A 21,303-nucleotide genomic window follows, 5' to 3' on the forward strand; every position below is an offset into this window, starting at 1 on the left:
GTGTCCGTTGTGATGCATGGATGTGCACTGTTTATAATGCGCTGCTATTGACAACGGTCATTATAAGGAAGGAAATGCCACAGAATAGAATCTTGCTTAAAAAAGTGCAGAGAGCTGCTTTTTTTTTTTTTTTTTTTTGTTGATTTTCAAATGTAAAACTTGTTAAAATGTTTTCAGTGTGTGCATCAGTTCTTTTTGAATTTCAAAAACGATTTTCATCATTTCATCATCAGCTAGTAAGTGGGCCGTGGGGTGCCTCAAGATTCAGTTCTGGGCCCCTTCCTTTTTTGATATGCACAACCTTATAGGTCACAATCATAGATCTTAAAATGACAATTTTTTTTTTTCTTTTTTCGTAGCTCTTAAACAATTTGATACTGATAATGTCCATACTGATACTTATAGCCATACTTTTCTCAGTTGCTTTCTAGGGTCTGGCTCTCATCACAGCAACCTTCAGAATTGTACCCTTTTTTTTAGTTTCAACCCATATCTTTACTTGCTTAATTTTGGAATTTAAGTTCTCTATCACAGGTATTCTGTGTTGAAAGATCTGTCAAAGCATCACATAAAATATAAGATTTTACCATCTGTTCCAACTGTTTTGTTTATACTCTCATTCATAATCTTTTCCTGTTCTCATTACTTCCTCCTCTCCTTCGTCTCCATGGTGAAGTCCTGGCTGCCGGCTGGTGTTGACTGGCAGGTTGATAGCTGGCTAACGTGCTTCCATTCTTCAGCATGTCTCTATGAGAGCCGGAGATAATCCCGCTGTTCTGCTGTCACACAGGGCGAGTGATGTGCTGTTTCACGTTCAAATGTGCTTTGAAGGGCATTTAACAATTCACCTCCATAAATAGCATCATGGTTTTGCGATTTGTTTCATTAGTGTATTGATGTATAGGTGATTAGGTATCTAGGTGTTTATTGGCTTCTGACTGAACATCTGATCACATGTAACATGAAATGTTATGTTATGTTAGGTTGTGCATTGATTTTCCTGTGTGATTGATGAAGCATTTTCAGCTAAATATACAGTATATTGAGGACATTCACACATTATAAATGACACGTTATCTGTTTTATATTACCTGCTTTGTTTATGTTCTATTTAAATAATTTTCTCTCTCCAATGCACTCACATTATTTTCTCTTCAAACCAGCCACTTTAGTATCTAAACCCTCATTTAACTCGGAGCTATATTTATTTCCCCAGACACTGCTAATCCTGGGCTTAAATTGCTTTTGAATTTTTTTATTTTATCGGTGTCTTGAACGCTACTGAGCTGTGAAAGGGCAGAAGCCCTCATCAGAATTCAGCAAGAGACACCCATCAAACTAACCACCGCTCAGCCAATCAGCTGCAAGGAGGGGCGGAGCTTGTACCGTCACTATGCACATTTTCTTGTGCTTTAAAAAAAAAAAAAAATCCAAGGATCTCAAAGCTTTTCCGTTTATTTTCAAAGAAGACAGAACCTGGGGTAGCAGAGTTAGGTGCGCTCAGATGGTTGCATCCTCCGGGTGGTCTCTCCACATCATGAGCAACTCTGCCTGGTAGTTCCTGAAGAGAGGAGCCACTGATGGGAGAGAAGACCTGTTCTTGCCCACTGTTGAATAATTTAAGACGGAGTTTCCTGGAGCTGAGTGAAGTAAGTGCGAGTCTGAGGAGCTGCGAAAACGGAGCAGGAGGAGTGAGTGGGAGAACGACATCTAAATACAGTAAATGAAAGAAGAAGATCCTAAGAGTCAGTTATGCCTGTGTAGGAGAGACAGAGAGGGCTCTTTTTCTCTCTTTGCCTAAAAGGAGAAAGACAGAGAGAGGTGTGGTTAAAGAAAGAGAGAGAGAGTGAGTGTTTTTTTTCTTCTAACAGGAAGGAGGTGTGACTGCACTGACGGGGACTGCTCTCAGTGTGTCAGTGGAACTGAACGAGAGCGGATTATTCTACTGCATTGCCGAAAGCCTAAGCTGACAGAGGAAGCTAGAGAATAGAGCAGCTCAAGCGCACACATTTATTCCTGTCTGACACACAAAACATCAGCCTGCATGGCATAACCTCTAGTTGACTGAGAGAAGCGGAGGGAATAGTTGGTAGTGTGACTCAGAAAGGGCGAAATAGGGCTGTTTCCACCCGCAGCATCACCATGTCCTCCAATGAGCTGAGTGCTCCGGAATCGGACCCCTGCATTCGCACCTTTAAGGAGCACATGCATTTGGAGCTTGAGCCTCTGAGACTGGGTACCGGCAACAAGCGCATCACCTCCCCCAAAATATCTCCCCGCAGCTCCCCGCGCCTCTTCCGCAAGCTCATGGTCAACAAGGGCGGCCGCCACAGGCGCAGATTCACCGTCGCACACACCTGGTAAGCGTGTCTGGGGTATGAAGGGTAAAGAGTGATGGATCGTGAGAGGAAGTATGAATGGGATGGTTTTAGTATTTTGTTGTTTTGAGGTTTTTTTTATGAATGACAATGAATTAGTTTGGGTAAATATTATGGGTCAGTGGGGTGTGATGTCACTGTAGGTGTGATATTGTAGTACTTTGACCAAGAAAAATCGTAATGACAAAAGAAACTAGTGAATGATGTGTGGTGTGTCAACTGCAAACCAGAGAAGCTGAAACAACAGGGTAATTTTGTCAATGTGACATGTCATGTTGTGATGCTCTCTTTGGTCTCTCTAAGTGGAACCGTCGCAGTCTCCTTTCAGGAATGAGTTAAGACTGTTAACCCTTTCTATGCAAAGTACTATATAGATTTTGAGCCAATTCATGCAAAAATTTTATAGGCTTATTTCACTGTTGGCAATGTCAACTTCATACCCTAAACAGACAAGCCTAAAAACAATGTGCGTTTGTTTGTCGAATAATAAATAATGTAGATATATATAAAACTTACAATATATTTTCCAAAATTTCATATCACATCAATCAAACATATGTATGAATGTATATTCCTATATTATACATCAATGTACTAACATCTGGTTCAACACAAAAAAACTATATTTTTTAAAATACTCTATAGTTGAATAAATGTAATTTTTTGGATTTAACTACAGTACTAAGCAATTGATGTTGATGCAAAATAAACTCCTCAATCTTAATTATTTGATACATTAATTTAGAAAATGAGTTGCCAATATTGTCGCTCCCATAAAAGTGTGGCCACTCAAAGCATCGGCTTTAAAAGAAGGTTTTGCGTCACTCAAAATAATAACATGGCAGGAGTCATGTCCACTCTTATCGCTTACTGTGTCATGAGATTCTTCCTGTCTATTGAAGAGATTGGATCAGTGCTAGGAGGATGTGGGCAGGATATGATGTGACACGGAAGGTTTTTATCCTTTAGTAAATAGAACATTTGTCATCCTGTCTAGACTTTTGTTACGTTTATGTTATACAACAATGGAAAAGTTAGACACTTTTTTACAACTATAGTACAACTTGTGATGTACTGTATGTGGATTGGGCCACGCTTTGCGCCTGTTTTATTGACTAAAATTTAAATCTGTAAGATGTGTTGTTCTTGGAATAGAGCTTGGGATATTCGCCACACATGTGCCTCTATGGTAACTGTTTCACATCCATTCTGTGTCTAAAAGGTGTCCCTTCTTCTGCTTAGTTAGCTAGGCAGTGTGTGTTTAATGTTTAATGTGCCAGGTACAATACGCACTGTGACTGGATTACACCGTGAAACATGCCACACAGCCACCAGCACCTATGCATTACTCATCCAGACAGCCATTAGACACAGACAGAAGAGTGTTTAATAGGGGGAGTTTAATGGTGCAGATTGCAATAACTGCAGTGATTTGTACGATTATAGTGGCTGAGACTTTTAGCACCAATCTGCTGCGCATGTTGTCAATGGAAGGGCATGCTTTTGACTTCAACCATTCATAAATTGAACCACAAATGGAACCAGAGTGATCAGAAATGTCATATCTTGTCTCTAAAGGACTGTTACAGCCTTGAGTTATGGTTATCATCCTTTCTACCTGTCCTAATCTGACCGATTCAAACCTGTGTATAGAGAAGTGGTTGTCATGACCATTTAAATGCAACCTGAATGTCCTCAGATGATCGGATCTAAACTTTTGCAACTCATCGAATGTCTTATCGCAGTTGTGCATTGTGTAACCAGTTGTTTCACATTTTGTGCAACAGAGCATCCTTGAGCAGAGGCTTGTGTCATAGTTCTGTTAATGGTCCTTGCCATGTTAGGTAACACAGGTTTAGAATGGAGGGAGGGGGCAGGCTTGTCTTGAGGGAGTGAGGTGGTGCATGAACATGGAATGGAGGTGGAGAAAAGAAAAGTGCAGTGATGTGGAAAATGCTGAAGATAGCCTCATCCCTTCATGATTAATGACGTTCAAGGAGAAAATGGAAGGAATCTCTGACCTTAGGTGTGTTTTTAAATGTGTTTTTTGTTCATATTAGCCTCTCTATCAGAAATACTGTATTTATTTGAATTATTGGGAGATGTTGCAGGTCAGACTCAAACCCACTCTAATGTGTCATAACAGCTGTGCTATGTCTATGACACAAAATGTTTTGACCTTGAATTAAGAAAGGAACCATATCTTAGGTGTGACAAGCAATGAACGCTTTCAATCTTTCCCATGTTAACCTAAGTTTCTGTCCTAATCAGCTGCAACAAGTGAAATGACATTTTGTTGATTGCCTTATTTAGTTTTTTGATCTGCTGGGTTGCCCCAGCTACAATAAAATAGTCTCAGGTTACGAATGTAACCTTGGTTCCCTGAGAAGGGGAACGAGATGCTGTGTTCGAGTACGCTTTGGGGAACGCCTCCAGCGTGACCGGTGTCTGAAACACGTGTCTAAACACGACACGAACATTTGCCGGCGACAGCCTATGACGTCATTACCAGATTATAAAAGGGCACCTGTAGTACACTTCAACAATTTATTTTGTCTGAATGTGACATGGGCAGGTTAACCATGTTTACATTTGTAAACCGAGACATTCCCTTTCAATTGGGAACTCACATTGCGTCCTAGGACACTTTGGGGAACAAATACCCACTCTGCCATGCTGAAGGAATGAATGCCATAACAGTTGACATAAAGTCAATGACTCCACTGAGCCAGGTCCGGAGTCACAATTCCCCATCCTAGATGGATCAGCGGCTGTCGTGACTCTATTCCCTAGGGCCGGAGACCCCAGCTACATACCCTGCGGGCAGAGCTCAGGGCTGCCTGGTATTCTTCTGAATACATTCAAGGGAATATAGCCAAGGATAAGGAATATCCTGCCAGTCACTTCAGGGGATACTATACCCCTGACGAGTGGAGGTCTCAGGGAAACCACTCTCAAAATGATAGGAGACCTGGCAACACTAAAAAAATATCAAGGAGGCTCACAGAGAGCCAATGACCTGATATAGTATCTGAGGGGAGCTCTATGAATGGAGGCCTCAGCATAATGATCCTCTATATCGGAAGGAAGCCTAACTACGCTCTACGCTAAGCACTGCTTACCAAGGAGGCTCACAAAAGAGCCTGACAACTCAATACTAATATCCAAGCGGAGCTCTGGGGAGCGGACTCCACCTTAAAATAACCAGGAGGGTTCTACTGTCCATGCTCATCCTCTCTCTCATATGGAGTCAGGAATCCTAATATTAAGGATTCCACTTATACTCAACCATGAAAACATTGCCTTCAAAGCCTGCTGAGTGATTGCTGTAACCACTCGGAAACAAATGTCTTCGTAGGATCTCAAGACTCCAGACACTCCCACACGCACCTTGCCTTACAGCAAAGAAGGGTTTGAGATTTAAAGAGCTCATCCCTGGGACTGAAGGACCCTGCTTCAAGACCTGACTCAGGGGAAGGGTTCTGCTCTTCAGTCAAGCCCAAGGAACCGAGGGCCAGTGAAGGGGGCAGATCTAAAAACACCTGCCTGCACTCTCTGTATATTATTCCACATAATTAGGCCTCACACATTGGTAATATCAGACTGGAAAGGGAAAGAAATCACTTAAGACTCTCCCTTATGCTCTGGCCACCACCTCTGTGATCGAACTTGCCTTGCCTGCAGTACCCGAACCACAGGGTACAGGTTGTGTAATATCATTATTAAGAGTGGGTTCAACTTCCTCAAGAGCTAAACGTGCTCTGCTCAAAAACCACACACTATCACTAATCAAGAATCAGTAGAACAGTCACAAACACATCACTGTGAGTGCCTTCGACTCCTTTGAGAGCCAAATGCGAAATGCTAACTACTATCCCTCAGGTGAGAACAAAGTAAAAGCTTCTTACCTGTCTCGCAAATGCATCACAAAGAGTGCCTTACAATGAGCACATTCAGTTCCCCGGAGAACTTAACGCATATTTCTTACCAAAACGCACAAGTTGTGTGTCCTCAAGTGTCATCTCTGATACGGAGGCACATACTTCTTGAAATGCTTGGCTGAGGAATAGTCTTCACACATACATAAAAAATGGATTCTGAAGACAAAATAAATTGTTGACGTACTACAGATGCTCTTTTATTCTCTAGTCACACTGGTAGTGTTGTCTTACTGTAGGCTGTCCCCGGCCAATGTTAATGCCGTGTTTAGACACGTGCTTCAGACACTGGTCACGCTGGAGGCATTCTCCAAAGTGTCCTAGGATGCAGTGCGAGTTCCCATTCGAAAGAGAACTCATTGGTCCAAAATTCTGCTCCACATTGCTGTAAATTAAACATCATGTTTCAATTGGTAATTGTCAGGGTTTTGCGGCATCTAGACTACATACACTACAGTTAAAAACTTTGGTGTCGGTAAGATAATGTTTCATGGATTAAAAGGAAGTCTCTTTATGCTCACCAAGGCTTTAAAAAAATACAGAACTGTAATATTGTAAAATATTATTGCAATTTAAAATAACTGTTTTCTATTTTAATATACTTGAAAATGCAATTAATTCTTGTGATGGCAAAGCTGAAATTTGTAAACCCAAAAAAGTGTAAACCCAATGGTAGTGTTAACCCAACAAGTGTCATTTTTAACACATTTCAACTGCATTGTTTTAATGTGAAGAAAGAGATGTTTAAAAAGTCTGAAAGTTAATTAAGTGTTATGAACAGACAGTTTTATGGAATTCAATTCAAATTCCACTTCATGAACTGAAGAGGTAATTATTTAAATCTTAATTTTGACCATCAGCTTTACTTACACTGTGAACAGACAAATTACTTATTGCATGATAAGGACATTTAGTGAATTTAGTGAAGGTTAGACAGTTTTCTTCAGGTTTTGAATATGAATCTGAAGGTTATCAAATGCACATTTCAAAATGGAGGACCATGCAAGGCAGATGTTACTAAATATATAACGATAACATTCCCTCGGCTGTATCTAAAAAGAGAAAAATCAACATCCTCCCCTTTTTTCATACTAATCTGCTTTCTTCTTCTTCATCTAATGAGATATTCTTTCATTCTGCCTCCCCAGGGCCTAATATTTGGATCTGTTCCCTCTCTCTGTGGGAGACATTATACTGCATTAGCATACATAAACATCCAAAGCATCCTAAAAAAGTTTGGTATGCTCTATTAAAAGTTAAGCAAACAACTCCTTTGTCTCTTACTCAGCTCCGTCTGTGGCATCGGTGCAAAACCAAGTGTGAAAGACCAATATTCACATAGAATGTTTGGCAAACGCAAATTTCTCTGCATCACTTCAAACTTGGGCCAATGTTTGTTCGAAGAAATCTGATTATAAACCTATGGTTGTACTTAAAGATACTTTATTTGGACACATCAGTGACTTGAATTTTAAATGGGCCAGTTGTGCTAATTTTGTTGGCATGTCTTGTGTTTTGTTGTGTAAACTGGCCTTCATGCCCCCATTCGGTCTGAAAGTGCTTGCTTACTCTGTGTTGTGCAGCGTGTCAGTGTTTATGCTTCTCTGCCTGGGTTTCATCAGGCCACTGGACTGGAATGGTTGATATTCAGAAGAGTGAGAGAAGAAGAGAGATTCGTGCATGCATAAAAGTGCACTCGCACACGTGCGGATACTCATACATATTTGCTTTCTTTAATGTGACAGGCCTGAATCAGATGCCATGGGGTCACATCTCAGCTCTTGTCACATATCAAGAGTTTGAGCCTTTTTTTGTAAATTTCGATTTTGTGTTAAGCCAAGCACAATGTGAGCAATATTCAGATTGTAGCTCATTTTGGTGGCCTTGTACATTTAATCTTTTTGTCTAACTGTTTATTTGAACTGAATTTGAGTAGCTATTTGTACTGTTATGCAGTACTGTTTGAATACTGTCTTGAAACTTGTACAAAATGAATGTGTGTTGTCATTAAGGATGTTCAGAAATGGGCAAACTGCAAAGACAATACTGCTGTTTTCACTTTATTGCTAATGCTAATTGATGTTTGTACTGTTGATTTTCCTCCAATAATGTGACTTCCTGCAGGATGATGTCATTAAGCATTTTTTTTTTACGATGAATTGCCATTGATAGTTGCTTTGACGAACTACCAGTTATTAATAAATAAAAAAAATCTACATTTGCAAGTCTTTGGTTCTACTGTTAAAAAAAAAACTTTATGAAGTAGTTATGCGCAAATGAAACGTTATCTAAAACATGAGCATGTTCATGTGAGGGCACATATGTTATACAAAGCCATTTGAAATTTATAAAAAATATATTGAGTTGATTTTAGTCTCTTTTTCTTGCTCTCTCCATTTCTTCTACATTATATATTTCATATTATACTAAAATAAAAATAATAAAAGCATCAGTGTCAGTAGTGATGAAGCTTGGGCATTTTTATGTATTTTAATATATTAAAACAATTACTCTACAAAATATTCTCATGGTTAAGTCATTGTTGTTAATTTTTTAAATAAAGTTGAGTACTATTTTATATGATAGGCTATTGCATTTTCTATTGTGTTCATATTATTGATTTAAAAAAAATATCAGAGATTCATTGGTTTTAGTTATTGGTATCAACAAAATCGACTACTGGTCGACCTCTATTAAAGGGGCTATATGCGTTTTTCTGAAATTTAAACTCGCGACTGACACCTGTGCCAAAAAACAGAACTGCTCTCATTTTCTGCTCGCTCTCGCAGCGGTGGTGATGTCACATCCGCAGACAGCGCGGGAAAAGACGACCTGCCAGAAAATAGGAAAAATAGGATACAGGCTTATAGGTGCACCCACCATGAGCGGACAAGGTGTCAGTATGCTCATCAGGAGATGTTTGAGTCATAAATGGTAAAATAAAAAGGCTATTGTTACGTTTATTTTGGGGAAAAAGTTGCATATAGCCCCTTTAAGCAACTGCTATTTGTCAGTTTAAGGAACATTACAAAGGTTGTAAGCTGTGGTCAGTCTATTGGACTAATTTCACTTCCATTCATACGCATGCAAATCACATTTATTACTGATTCATTATTTGTCATTTGTGATTTATTATAAACAGAAGGGATAGAGCATAATATCATATAATTTTTTTATGCGCAGCATGGAGGGACATTGGGGAAAGTAGTCAAATTGACCCATATTGCATTATTCTTAATAAGAAATACCATCAAAAAAGATACAGTCTTTACAAATTGCAAGTTTAATACTTTATACAATATATTAGGCATAGAGGGCATGAACATGTAGAGATGCGCCACAAGGCATGTTGGCTGCTTGCTAGCTGCACAAAAGAGAGGAGGGTGGTGTGGTCTTTTATCAAGCTGCTGAGTAACAGGATAAACAGAATTAACATACAGCCACACTCTCATTAGACGCATACAAGGTCAAACGGCAATTGCTTTTTAAACCAAACCGACGGTTTACCAGTTGCATGAGGCCTCATCAGGTTAGGTACAATTAAAGGCTCAAGTGATAGAACAGACATGTGGTTTAGGCGTCTCTTCCTCTGATATGATTGAACTTGCAAGATTTAGGTTAAGAGCTCAAGATCTTTTTCTGGTAAACATTTACCAGCAGCTTTACCACAGAGCTGATTCATTGCTGTACACACATTTAGATTGAACTAGTGATTTCTGTTCTCACACACTTTATTGCTGTCATTAATGCAGATGCAGATACACACATATTTCCTTTGTTAGGCTGTCAGTACATTTAATTAGTGGTCTGATAAAATGTGTGTGTTATACTCTACATGCTTGTTGTGATCTCATCAGCCTCATGATTCATAGTAACAAGATAAAGATGACAGGTTTTTTAAAGTTTACACATTTCTCATGTATTCATACCACATAATGTATTGAGCCAATTATTATATACACAGTAGTGTCCCAAAGTTTGACACTAGTAAACACTAGTAAAACGGCTCCTGTTTTGCATTAATTTTCCTTACAAATATAAGTATAATAATTAAAGTGAGATTCTTTTAGCTTTTTTTTTTACATTATATTACAACGTTTAAACCCCACTGTATTCCTTTTCAAAGACTACAATGTTGTGCCAACATTGTAAGAATAACTAGGTGACCTTTTGACTTGCCGGTTGTTGTTAATGCACTGGCTCTCAGACATTTTCAGGCTGGTAGAGTCACTTTTTGCCAGCGAGTTAATCAGTCTCCAGGGCTGAAGTATCTGGAACACAGTGGGTCTCCTGGAAGCAGATTCACTCAGCTGGATTTATGGCTGCAGTTTCATCTACTCCATAATTATTACGCTATCTTTCACAAGACTGCTGGTCAAGGCCCACATACTTAATAACTTGAAGACTCAAGGGACTACAGTTGTAGTTTAGGGAGTTTAGGAGAAGCTAAGTTTCACAATAGATGTTATCAAGCAGACCACATCCTCAAAAACAACTGTAAATTGACTTGCAAAAAAATTATCTCACTTCTCTCTTTACAAAGTACAGTCTAAAGTTTTATATGAAGGCATTTCATATGTGTATATATATATATATATATATATATATATATATATATGATATAATAAAAATATAATCTGATCCTTGGCAGGTCTTAAAATTAGGTAAATATAACCTCATATGAACAACAACACATGACATATTACACCGTGTCATTATTTATTTAACAGAAATTAGGCCAAAATGGAAAAGCCATGGGTGACAAACTATGTACACCCTCACTGCTTCCATAGGAATTAAGTAGCAGTCAAATGTCTTAGTTTATTTAATCATCAGCAAGTGTGATCACCTCTATAAAAGCATAGTTTTGTCAGTTTGCTGGTCTGGAGCATTCAGGTGTGTATTAACACAATGCAGACCTGCCAACATGTACGCATTTTTCGTACTCGGCACGCATTTTGACCCTTTGGTACGCTTGTACGATTCGCTGCTCTCTATGTACGCATTTTGTTGCATCTCGCATTTCGCCGGTTTCAGTGCAATATATGACGTTGATCCACAGCGTGAAAGTGGAGTGAAAAGCTTTCGGACAATCAGAGCGCTTCATTTTAACCCTCCGCTTACATGCCCGCCCCTCCTAGACAAATGCTTTGAGCGCGCGCTGCGCGCGTTCGTTTCATTTCAGTCAGTGCATCAAGCGAGCTAGGCAGGCTGGATAACTGCAGGCGTGCATGCCATGGCTGAACCGCCTCACAGAGATACGCTGTTGGCGGTTACAGCCGCGGATGACTTGACGAAAAAATATATTTTAAATTTGGGCGAGTGGCGGTTGAACCAATCAAATGGAAAAAAAATATATGCATTCTTAAATATTGTTACAGTGCACTAAGCAAACCTGCAAGCTATGAGCCAAGCTGTCAGTATGGAGGCCTAGGCTTCTTCTCGTAGATATTTTAAAACAGACAGTCGTTGTAGCCTACCACTCCGGGAATAGGCATTTAAACAGACAGATTATGGAGTGATATAAAAATGGCATCGGGCAATGGCAGCGCGAGATGTTCAGAAGAACGCAAGAGCTAAACTTCTACAAGCTCAATAACATCCACAGCAACAAAAAAAAAGGTAAAAAAGTAGTCGAAAAACTTTGCCCGTGGTTTATTAGCAGATGTGCAAGGCAAGCGGGCAAGTTTTGGGGTTGTTATGGATAATTAAAATGTGAACATGCACGTTGCGCATATTTCTGTAATATTAAATCTCCATAATTATTTTCTTGTATGATTTTGTTTGACCTGCTGGCATAAAATGAATTAACATAACGGTTGTGTTGTGTTGCGTCGCGTCTTGCCACATTCAATGTAGAAAGCATTGCTTTCGTTTGAGGGTGCTTAACTCGCACCAGTAGACAAAAAGTTACCTGATTGTGACAGATGGTCGAATTCACATGACACATTATAAATTAGCATTATAGTCTGCCATAGCCTACCCTACAGTATAAAAAAGACCAAAGCCCTCTGATGCAGGGAAGATGAAAAATGGGGATAAAGACAGAGGTAAAGTGATGTAATGAATGAACAGTTTATCTAATTGCATAGTATTAAGATACTAGTAAATGAATGGCAGTTATTTTTACCTTAAACTTTATGCTAACAATTGTGCTGGGTTGTCTAGAGAGGCACCAGACAGTGTGACTTTACCTTAATCTTGTCAGATTTTTTTAAACGCATGGAATATCAGTTTTTTATTAATGTTTTTACTCTACAGTTGTGTTAAATTATATACATTTTTATTTATTAATTAAAATTCATATTTAATTTGATTAAATATTAAATTAAATGTACATGTAAATTAGTAATAATAGTCTATTTATATAATAGCAACATTTTATGTCAAATTCAAATAAAATATCTACTACTCAGTTTCATTCATAGTGAAAATATGAAATGTGCCATAGTTTAGTGGAAGATTGCTGCCATCTACTGGAAAACAAACACTTTTGCTATTGAATACGGTAGTTTGTTATTTATCTTACTATTTGTGTTTAATCTGTCTTTGGTTCTATTTTTGTATGACGTTTAACCATCATCAGTCTTTTTTGTATATAATATCCTGAACACAATAATGGGTTTGCAGTAACTGTATAACATTTATGGTCTACTTGTATTTGTTTATGGAGTAGCTAATAAATCGTAATTGGTGAAAGTATATTGTGTATATTATGTATTTTAGTGTTAGGTATCTCATAGATTACTTACTGGTGGGTGGACAACGGTGGAGCGTACATTGGCGGTGGGCTATCGGGTGCGCTGGGTGCCCGCAGTGGGGGGGGGGGGGGGGGGTTGTACTCATAAAGTTTCTTCAAGGTTGGCAGGTCTGAGCCAAGGAGAAAGGACATCAGCAATGATCTTAGAGAAGCAATTGTTGCTACCATCAATCTGAGATGGGTTATACGGTCATTTCCAAACAATTCCATTATTCTACAGTAAGGTAGATTAATCACAAGTGGAAACAATTCAAGACAGTTGCCAATCTTTCCAGAAATGGACGTTCCAACAAATTCACCCCAAGGTCAGACCGTGCAATGCTCAGAGAAATCCCAAAACACCCAAAAACTACACCTCAGACTCTACAGGCCTCGGTTAACATGTTCATGGCAGCACACTTAGAAAAAGATGAGACAAGTATGGCATATTTGGAAGGGTTGCCAGGAGAAAGCCTCTTCTAAAAAGAACATGGCAGCACAGCTTAGATTTGCAAAGTTGCATCTGAACAAGTCAAGACTTCTGGAACAATGTCCTTTGGACAGACGCGACCAAAGTGGAGATATTTTGCCATTATGCATAGCGCCAAGTTAGGAGAAAACTAAACAGCATATCAGCACAAACACCTCATACCAACTGTCTATCACACTGATGGAGGGTTGATGATTTATGGCTTGTTTTGCAGCCACAGCACCTTGCAGTCATTGAGCATGAACTCCTCTGTATACCAAAGTATTCTAGAGTCAAATGAGAAGCCATCTGTCCGACAGCTAAAGCTTGGCTGAAATTTGGTCATGCAAAAGGACAATAATCCCAAGCACACCAGCAAATCTACAACAGAATGGCTAAAAATATAAAGAATCAAGGTGTTGCAATGGCCCAGTCAAAGTCTTGTTTGTGGCGGGACCTTAAGAGAGCTGTGCCTAAACAAATGCCCACAAAACTCAATGAACTGAAACAACATTGTAGAGAAAAGCAGGCCAAAATTCCTCCAGAACGATGCGAGACTGAATCATAGGATGTACTTAGTTTGTCACCCATGGCTTTTAAATTTTGGTCTTTATTTTTGTTAAATAAATAATGACATCTGTTCATCTGAGGTTGTATTTACCTAATTTTAAGACCTGCTAAAGACCAGATGATTTTTATTATGTTCTGATACATAAAACCATACAATTCCAAAGGGTGTCCTTTCTCTTTTTCACATGACTGTATAATATATATACACTCACCTAAAGGATTATTAGGAACACCATACTAATACTGTGTTTGACCCCCTTTCGCCTTCAGAACTGCCTTAATTCTATGTGGCATTGATTCAACAAGGTGCTGAAAGCATTCTTTAGAAATGTTGGCCCATATTGATAGGATAGCATCTTGCAGTTGATGGAGATTTGTGGGATGCACATCCAGGGCACGAATCTCCAAGAAACCAATTTGAAATGATTCGAGCTTTGTGACATGGTGCATTATCCTGCTGGAAGTTGCCATCAGAGGATGGGTACATGGTGGTCATAAAACCATGGACATGGTCAGAAACAATGCTCAGGTAGGCCGTGGCATTTAAACGATGCCCAATTGGCACTAAGGGGCCTAAAGTGTGCCAAGAAAACATCCCCCACACCATTACACCACCACCACCAGCCTGCACAGTGGTAACAAGGCATGATGGATCCATGTTCTCATTCTGTTTACGCCAAATTCTGACTCTACCATCTGAATGTCTCAACAAAAATCGAGACTCATCAGACCAGGCAACATTTTTCTAGTCTTCAACTGTCCAATTTTGGTGAGCTGGTGCAAATTGTAGCCTCTTTTTCCTATTTGTAGTGGAGATGAGTGGTACCCGGTGGGGTCTTCTGCTGTTGTAGCCCATCCGCCTCAAGGTTGTGCGTGTTGGGGCTTCACAAATGCTTTGCTGCATACCTCGGTTGTAAAGAGTGGCTATTTCAGTCAAAGTTGCTCTTCTATCAGCTTGAATCAGTCGGCCCATTCTCCTCTGACCTCTAGCATCAACAAGGCATTTTCGCCCACAGGACTGCCGCATACTGGATGTTTTTTCCTTTTCACACCATTCTATGAAACCCTAGAAATGGTTGTGCGTGAAAACCCCAGTAACTGAGCAGATTGTGAAATACTCAGACCGGCCCGTCTGGCACCAACAACCATGCAACGCTCAAAATTGCTTAAATCACCTTTCTTTCCCATTCTGACATTCAGTTTGGAGTTCAGGAGATTGTCTTGACCAGGACCACACCCCTAAATGCATTGAAGCAACTGCCATGTGATTGGTTGATTAGATAATTGCATTAATGAGAAATCGAACAGGTGTTCCTAATAATCCTTTAGGTGAGTATATACACACACACACACACACACACACACACACACACACACACACACACACACACACTCACCGGCCACTTTACTAGGTACATCCATGATGCGAATCTCCCATTCCACCACATCCCAAAGGTGCTCTGGTGACTGTGAAGGCCATTTTAGTATAGGGAACCATCATGGTTGCCCAATTTGAGCTTTGTTATCCTGGTGGAAGTACTTAGTACACTGTAGTCATAAAGGGATGGACATGCAGCAACAATACTCAGGTAGGCCGTGATGTTTAAACAATATTCAATTGGTACTCGAGGGGCTCAAAGTGTGCCAAGAAAATATCCCACACACCATTACATCACCACCAACAGCCTGAACCGTTGATACAAGGCAGGATGAATCCATGCTTTCATGTTGTTTACGCCAAATTCTGACCCTACCATCTGAATGTTGCAGCAGAAATCTAGATGCATCAGACCAATGTCTATCCAGTCTTCTAATGTCTAATTTTGGTGAGCCAAATGTCTACATGCATAAATGCATTGAGTTGAGCCGTGTGATTGGCTGATTAGATATTTGCGTTAACGAGCAGTTGAAAAGGTGTACCTAATAAAGTGGCCGGAACACTATTTTTAAGAAATTTTAAGAAAAATGTTATTTTATTTGACTGAAAGTCACAAAATGAAAAACAATGCAGGTGCATTTTGAAATGTTTTAACTTATCATCTTGTAATGAATGTCACTTCAGTTCTAATTTCTAAGTATGAATTATCACATGCAGTCAAGAACAGAACAATATAATGCAAGCACAGTAAAAGGTTTTGCCACATACTCAACTCTGTCATTGTTGATATCGCGAGACAGCTTTTCACCTCGATGAGAAATATAGTTTCATTTTAATATCATGAGATCTTGTGGCACGCCAGGTTGCTAAAAGACCTTCTTTTGACATTCTTAGTGCAAGAAATGTTTTCGATTTTTGTTGTAATTATTTGAAATGTAAAACTGAAGAATTTAAAGTACAATAATGGTAATTTACAATCATATGTGTTACTTTTTCCAATGCATGCAGGCTTTAAAATTGCATTAAACGTTCATGATTGTCAGACAAATGAGTGATTACTGTTTACTGACACACATTGCCAGCCTCCATCCCCCCCCACCCTTTTTTTGCTGTCTACTAGATCTTTAATCAATCACCATGTCTCAGACAGAAAGTAAACACTTGTGACATTCGTTTTTTGTCCCAAAGCTGTGATTTGGATATCAAAGTGGGCTCAGCAAGCTGGACAGGAAGAGGCTGTGAAATTAAAGCTTTGCAGGAAGAGCTAATTTAAAGACTGGCATTAATAATGCTGATGTCATGCATGCCCTGGAATGATAATCTTTCATTGGCAACATGGATTGTATGAGATTAAAGCAGATATATAATATTTTGATGCTAGGATTATGGTGGCCATTATGTTGCAAACTCAATTTTTCTTTTATTATTATCATTATTATTTTCTTGTACAGTAACTGCCATACATTTTCCTGTTTAAAAATATATATATTTTTAAATGTTTGGAATAATTACTTTTTTTTTTTTTGTTCTGTTCTTTTTAAGAATCTTATGCTCACCAAAGCTACATTTATTTGATCACTTTTTATTTTATTTGAACATTGATTTGATTTCTGAAAGATCAAGTGAGTGACACTGAAGACTGAAGTAATGGCTGGTGAAAATTCAGCTTTGCAATGAAATTACATGTTTTACTGTATTTTTGATCAAATAAATACAGCCTTGGTGAGTGTAAGATACTCCTTTAAAAAAATTAAAAGGTAACACTTTAATTTAAGGTGATGTAGTTACACGTTACTACATGTACTTTCTATTGTAATGACAGTAAATGATGCGTAATTACAAGTAATTAACCCCAAACCCTAACCGTAACCGTAACTCTATAACTACATGTTGTTTATTACTCGGTACTTATCTAAGTAAGTACAATTTAACTATGTCATCTTAACCTTTTCTTAATTCTTTTTTTCAGCCGGTGCGACTAAATTTTGTTAGAGTAAAAGTCACTGGCGCAACAACTATGTTGTCCAACTGATAAGAGCTTTCATTTCTGTTGCATATGAGAAACACAAATTCAAATGGCAAACGAAACGAAAGTCAAACAAAACCGTGCCACTCGTTTTAGCAGTGCAGCAAGAATTTATCAGCTCGGAGCAATAAGGCCCCATTTAGGCCGCATTTACACTGCGGTCTTGATGCACAATTCCGATTTGGGGACTATAGCCGATTTTTTGGATGACCCGCTTACAGAAATAGTAAAGGTGAATGCATATATAAGAAACAAGTTCTCCATTTAGTAAACAAATTCAACCCGAGCGCTCTTTGGTGATGTGGATTACTTTACTGTTGATCATCTGTCCATCATTGTATAAAGCCCGCCCTGACAATTTGATTGGTCCGAACAGCTCTGGTTCGAGCATAGTTGCTCCACAACGGACATGTCCAGACCAAACTTCCCGACCTCAAATGTTGTGGGCAGGGCTAAATTCTGCTGGCATCCAGGCTACTGAAAAACAAGACCTTTTCTTCAAATTGTGACAGAATTACACAGAAAACAACTAAAGAGTGCTCTTTTAATAATCACTGAAGCTGTCTGTCAGTTCAGTATGATACTGGTCTGATGGGTTTTTGCACATTAATGTTGTTAATAAAAGTTAATTTGATCTGCATATTTCAAGTTCAGTAAGCAATCATGCTATATTATTTTTAACTGCACTTATTAACCCAAAACAATAGTCATTTTATGATTAAATTAACTTTATGATAAATTTCCCCCCGGCACTACCAAATCAGGTGCTGGCGCCACCATCTGTAGAACTTTGTGGCACATGGTGCCACTGCTCTCAAAATGTTAGTGTGGAGCCCTGCAATTAAAAAAAATCCTAATTATTTCAAACTTTTGATCCATAGTGTATATATTCATTTCAACCCAGGTTCATTGGAAAAATGTACCAGTGGCCACATTTCTACAAATTGATTTGTTGCATTATACGTTTTTTGTCACTTTCTGAGTAAATTGTCAAATGAGTGGCGCTAAAAGTGTGTTCAGTTTTATCTGAAACAGATGAACGTGAATCTGGTATCATTTTATTATGTTGGCTGATGGCTATTGTACGTACCATGGCAGTTCAGAAATATTTCCGGTAAGTAGTGCTAAAAGGTTAATGCTCTAAACCCTAAACATACACGATAGTGTTAACAAAAGCAAATGTGGGATCAAAAATATTTTAAAAGAATTTTGGCTTGCTTTCACAAGTCTTTGAGCTCTTTTATCATGACTCATGTTTCAAGGGACTCGTACCCAAGCGCTCCGTATTACAAGTGCAATGCTGTAGCAGGTGAGATACTGAGCAAGTCTGCTATGCCAGAAAAGCTACACAAATGGAGCTGGTTATGTGATGCTAATAGATTTTTGAGGTCATAACAGTATTGTGCAAGGAACCACACGTGTGAAAAGGAATTAAAGTTGTTGCTGTTTTACCGCCTCTAGTGTTCATTTCAGCTGGAAAGTACAGGGATTTGTATGGGTTAGTATGCGTTTTAAGCTTTATAGAGGAACGTTTTTTTTCAATGAGCTTGTGTTGATAAATATTTTTCTAAAACCTGATGAGCATGCACAAGAAAGACTGATCTCAAGGCTCAAGTCTGAATTTGTCTCTGAAAAAGACAGCATATCGACTCACCTGACTTCTACCATGACAGCAACCCCATGGAGAGTTGGCCTGGCTTGCACTGCTATTGTGGGACCGCTGCAGCTTCTGCCATTGCAGTAGTTTTGTCATGAATAAACCAAAAGCCAAATGTACTCTCTGCTCTTAGCGTTTCCGCTGTTTGAGTGTGTTTTCTGTTGAAAAGCTTTAACGGATTTGCACTACATGTGTGTTTGTGTACCAGTGGGACACATTAACTAATGGTCTGCTCTAATTTAAAGCATACTTGAGACATCCCGGCGCTGTTTACTCTTTCTATTTTGAAGTTCAAGCAAACACTTCTATCTCTTTCTCTCTCTCTCTCTCTCTATCTCCCTCCCTCCATTCATCAAGATCTCCCAAGCTAGCCAGTAATTTGTGACATTTATTGTTATGGCACACTTTTACACACTTGTATTTTTATCTTCTCCATGCGGAAGTGTGTGCAAAAAAATCATCCATTAGGATGAATAGGAATTTTAATAACTAGCTTTCTCCAGGTACACTAGTGTTCTTTTGGTTGTTGTTTTGTTCAGCAAGAATGCATTACATTGATCAACTGTGACAGTAAAGACTTTTACATAGTTTCAAAAATATTACATTTCAAAATAAATGCTGAATGCTTTTGAACCTTCTATTCATCAAATAATCCTGGAATAAAAAAATCACTATTTCATCAACTGTTTAAATTTGATAATAAGAAATGTTACATGAGCTCCATCATGTTACAATAAAGACTGGCGTAATGGCTGCTGAAAATTCAGCTTTGCCATAATATGAATAAAATTACATTACCATTTTAAAATATACCTTGAATTTGAATGGTAGTTTATCATAGGCATCATTGGTTTTCTCATTTAAATAGGACTTGTAAAAAGACTGTTGCATTGTATTTGTCCTTGCATTTCCAGAATGGCAGGTGGACTTTGAGTCATTGAATGTCATCTGTAACACCAGATCAGTTTGTCATCCTCTCCAGATTGTCGAACTGAATTCCAAGAGATTTATTAGGGGCTTTATCTGGTGTTTGATTCAAAATATCTCTCTAAATATGAGCATGTATCCTTATATGTATCCTTATATATGTTCTCTTTTAATCACTACAGAGCGCTAGTACATGGTCCGGTGCAGTTTTCCAGTGCCTCATTAGTACCTGTGAGATCCAATTTAGCTTCTTAAGAAAGTCCACCCACTCCCTCAAGAAACTCTTAGTGCTCATTAACAGCCTATTCATTATGGAGTACCTACTGAACATATACACACACCACTGGTGACCACTCTCCTACACACTGCACTCCCAAATCACAACTATAATTAGAGCAGGGAGCTGAATTTAGTTTTGTCTTTTAACTCACTTTCATTCTCTGTGCCCAACACTGCGTAGACAGGGAACTCATAAGAATATGTTCCTTCCTTTGTGAAACTAAAATTTTTGTGCATAAACCCCATCCGACACTTGTTTAAAATAGAACACTAGAATAGATGGTGTGGCTGAAATGTGTTCTTAAGTGTTGCTGTAGTCATTTCTTAAAGAGTATTTTTTTGCAATTAAAGAAGTTTTACACAAAGAAATTAGTAGTACTTTCGGAAAATATGATTAAAATCATGTAAAGTCATGTAAGATGAAAAGTTCAGTCATATATGTGGCCTAGAAAAGTTACACTACACTACAGGGAGTGCAGAATTATTAGGCACGTTGATTTTCTGATCATATTTTTTTTCCAGGCACATTTGACCAATTCCAAACCACAGTAATCCTAATAACTACTATTGATTTAGTATTTAATAATGTATAAGTGATATATAATTGTTCATGAAGGCTGGAAATGAAAATCACCTTATATTCAGGTGTGCAGAATTATTAGGCATGTTTTCTTTTACAGATAAATTGAGCCAAAAAAGAGATTTAACTCAGACTGAAAAGTCAAAAAGTATTAAATGCCCATGAGAAGGATGCAATACTAATGCAATACTAGACATTGCAGTTAAGGCATGACCATTGGACAGTGAAATGCTCGTTGGGTCAGCAGGATCTGACAAAAACAGGTGGTGAAGAAAAGACACCTGTTAACTGCAAAAGAATTAAGAATTAAGGTGAAGAATTAAGGGTGAAACCATCAGGAACCCTTTAGTCTCCAGCGCCAC

General features: G+C 38.6%; 1 protein-coding gene across 3 annotated transcripts in view; it reads left to right on the forward strand.

The window, feature by feature from the left end:
* The window catches only part of pde4ba (phosphodiesterase 4B, cAMP-specific a), a 200,900-nt gene that overhangs the window by 81,144 nt on the left and 98,453 nt on the right, over positions 1–21,303 (forward strand). The window contains exon 1 of one of the 3 annotated variants that reach the window (XM_079840810.1): positions 1,908–2,360. The exons of the other annotated variants lie outside the window; for them this stretch is intronic. Within the exon in view, the coding sequence (XP_079696936.1) occupies positions 2,143–2,360 (218 nt within the window). The 5' untranslated portion in view covers positions 1,908–2,142. Of the gene's footprint in view, positions 1–1,907; positions 2,361–21,303 lie in introns of those variants that run through there. 3 annotated transcript variants of the gene reach the window in all.

The sequence above is a fragment of the Gobio gobio genome, assembly GCF_949357685.1.
Source record: "Gobio gobio genome assembly, chromosome: 17".
NCBI classification, from domain to species: Eukaryota; Metazoa; Chordata; class Actinopteri; order Cypriniformes; family Gobionidae; genus Gobio; species Gobio gobio.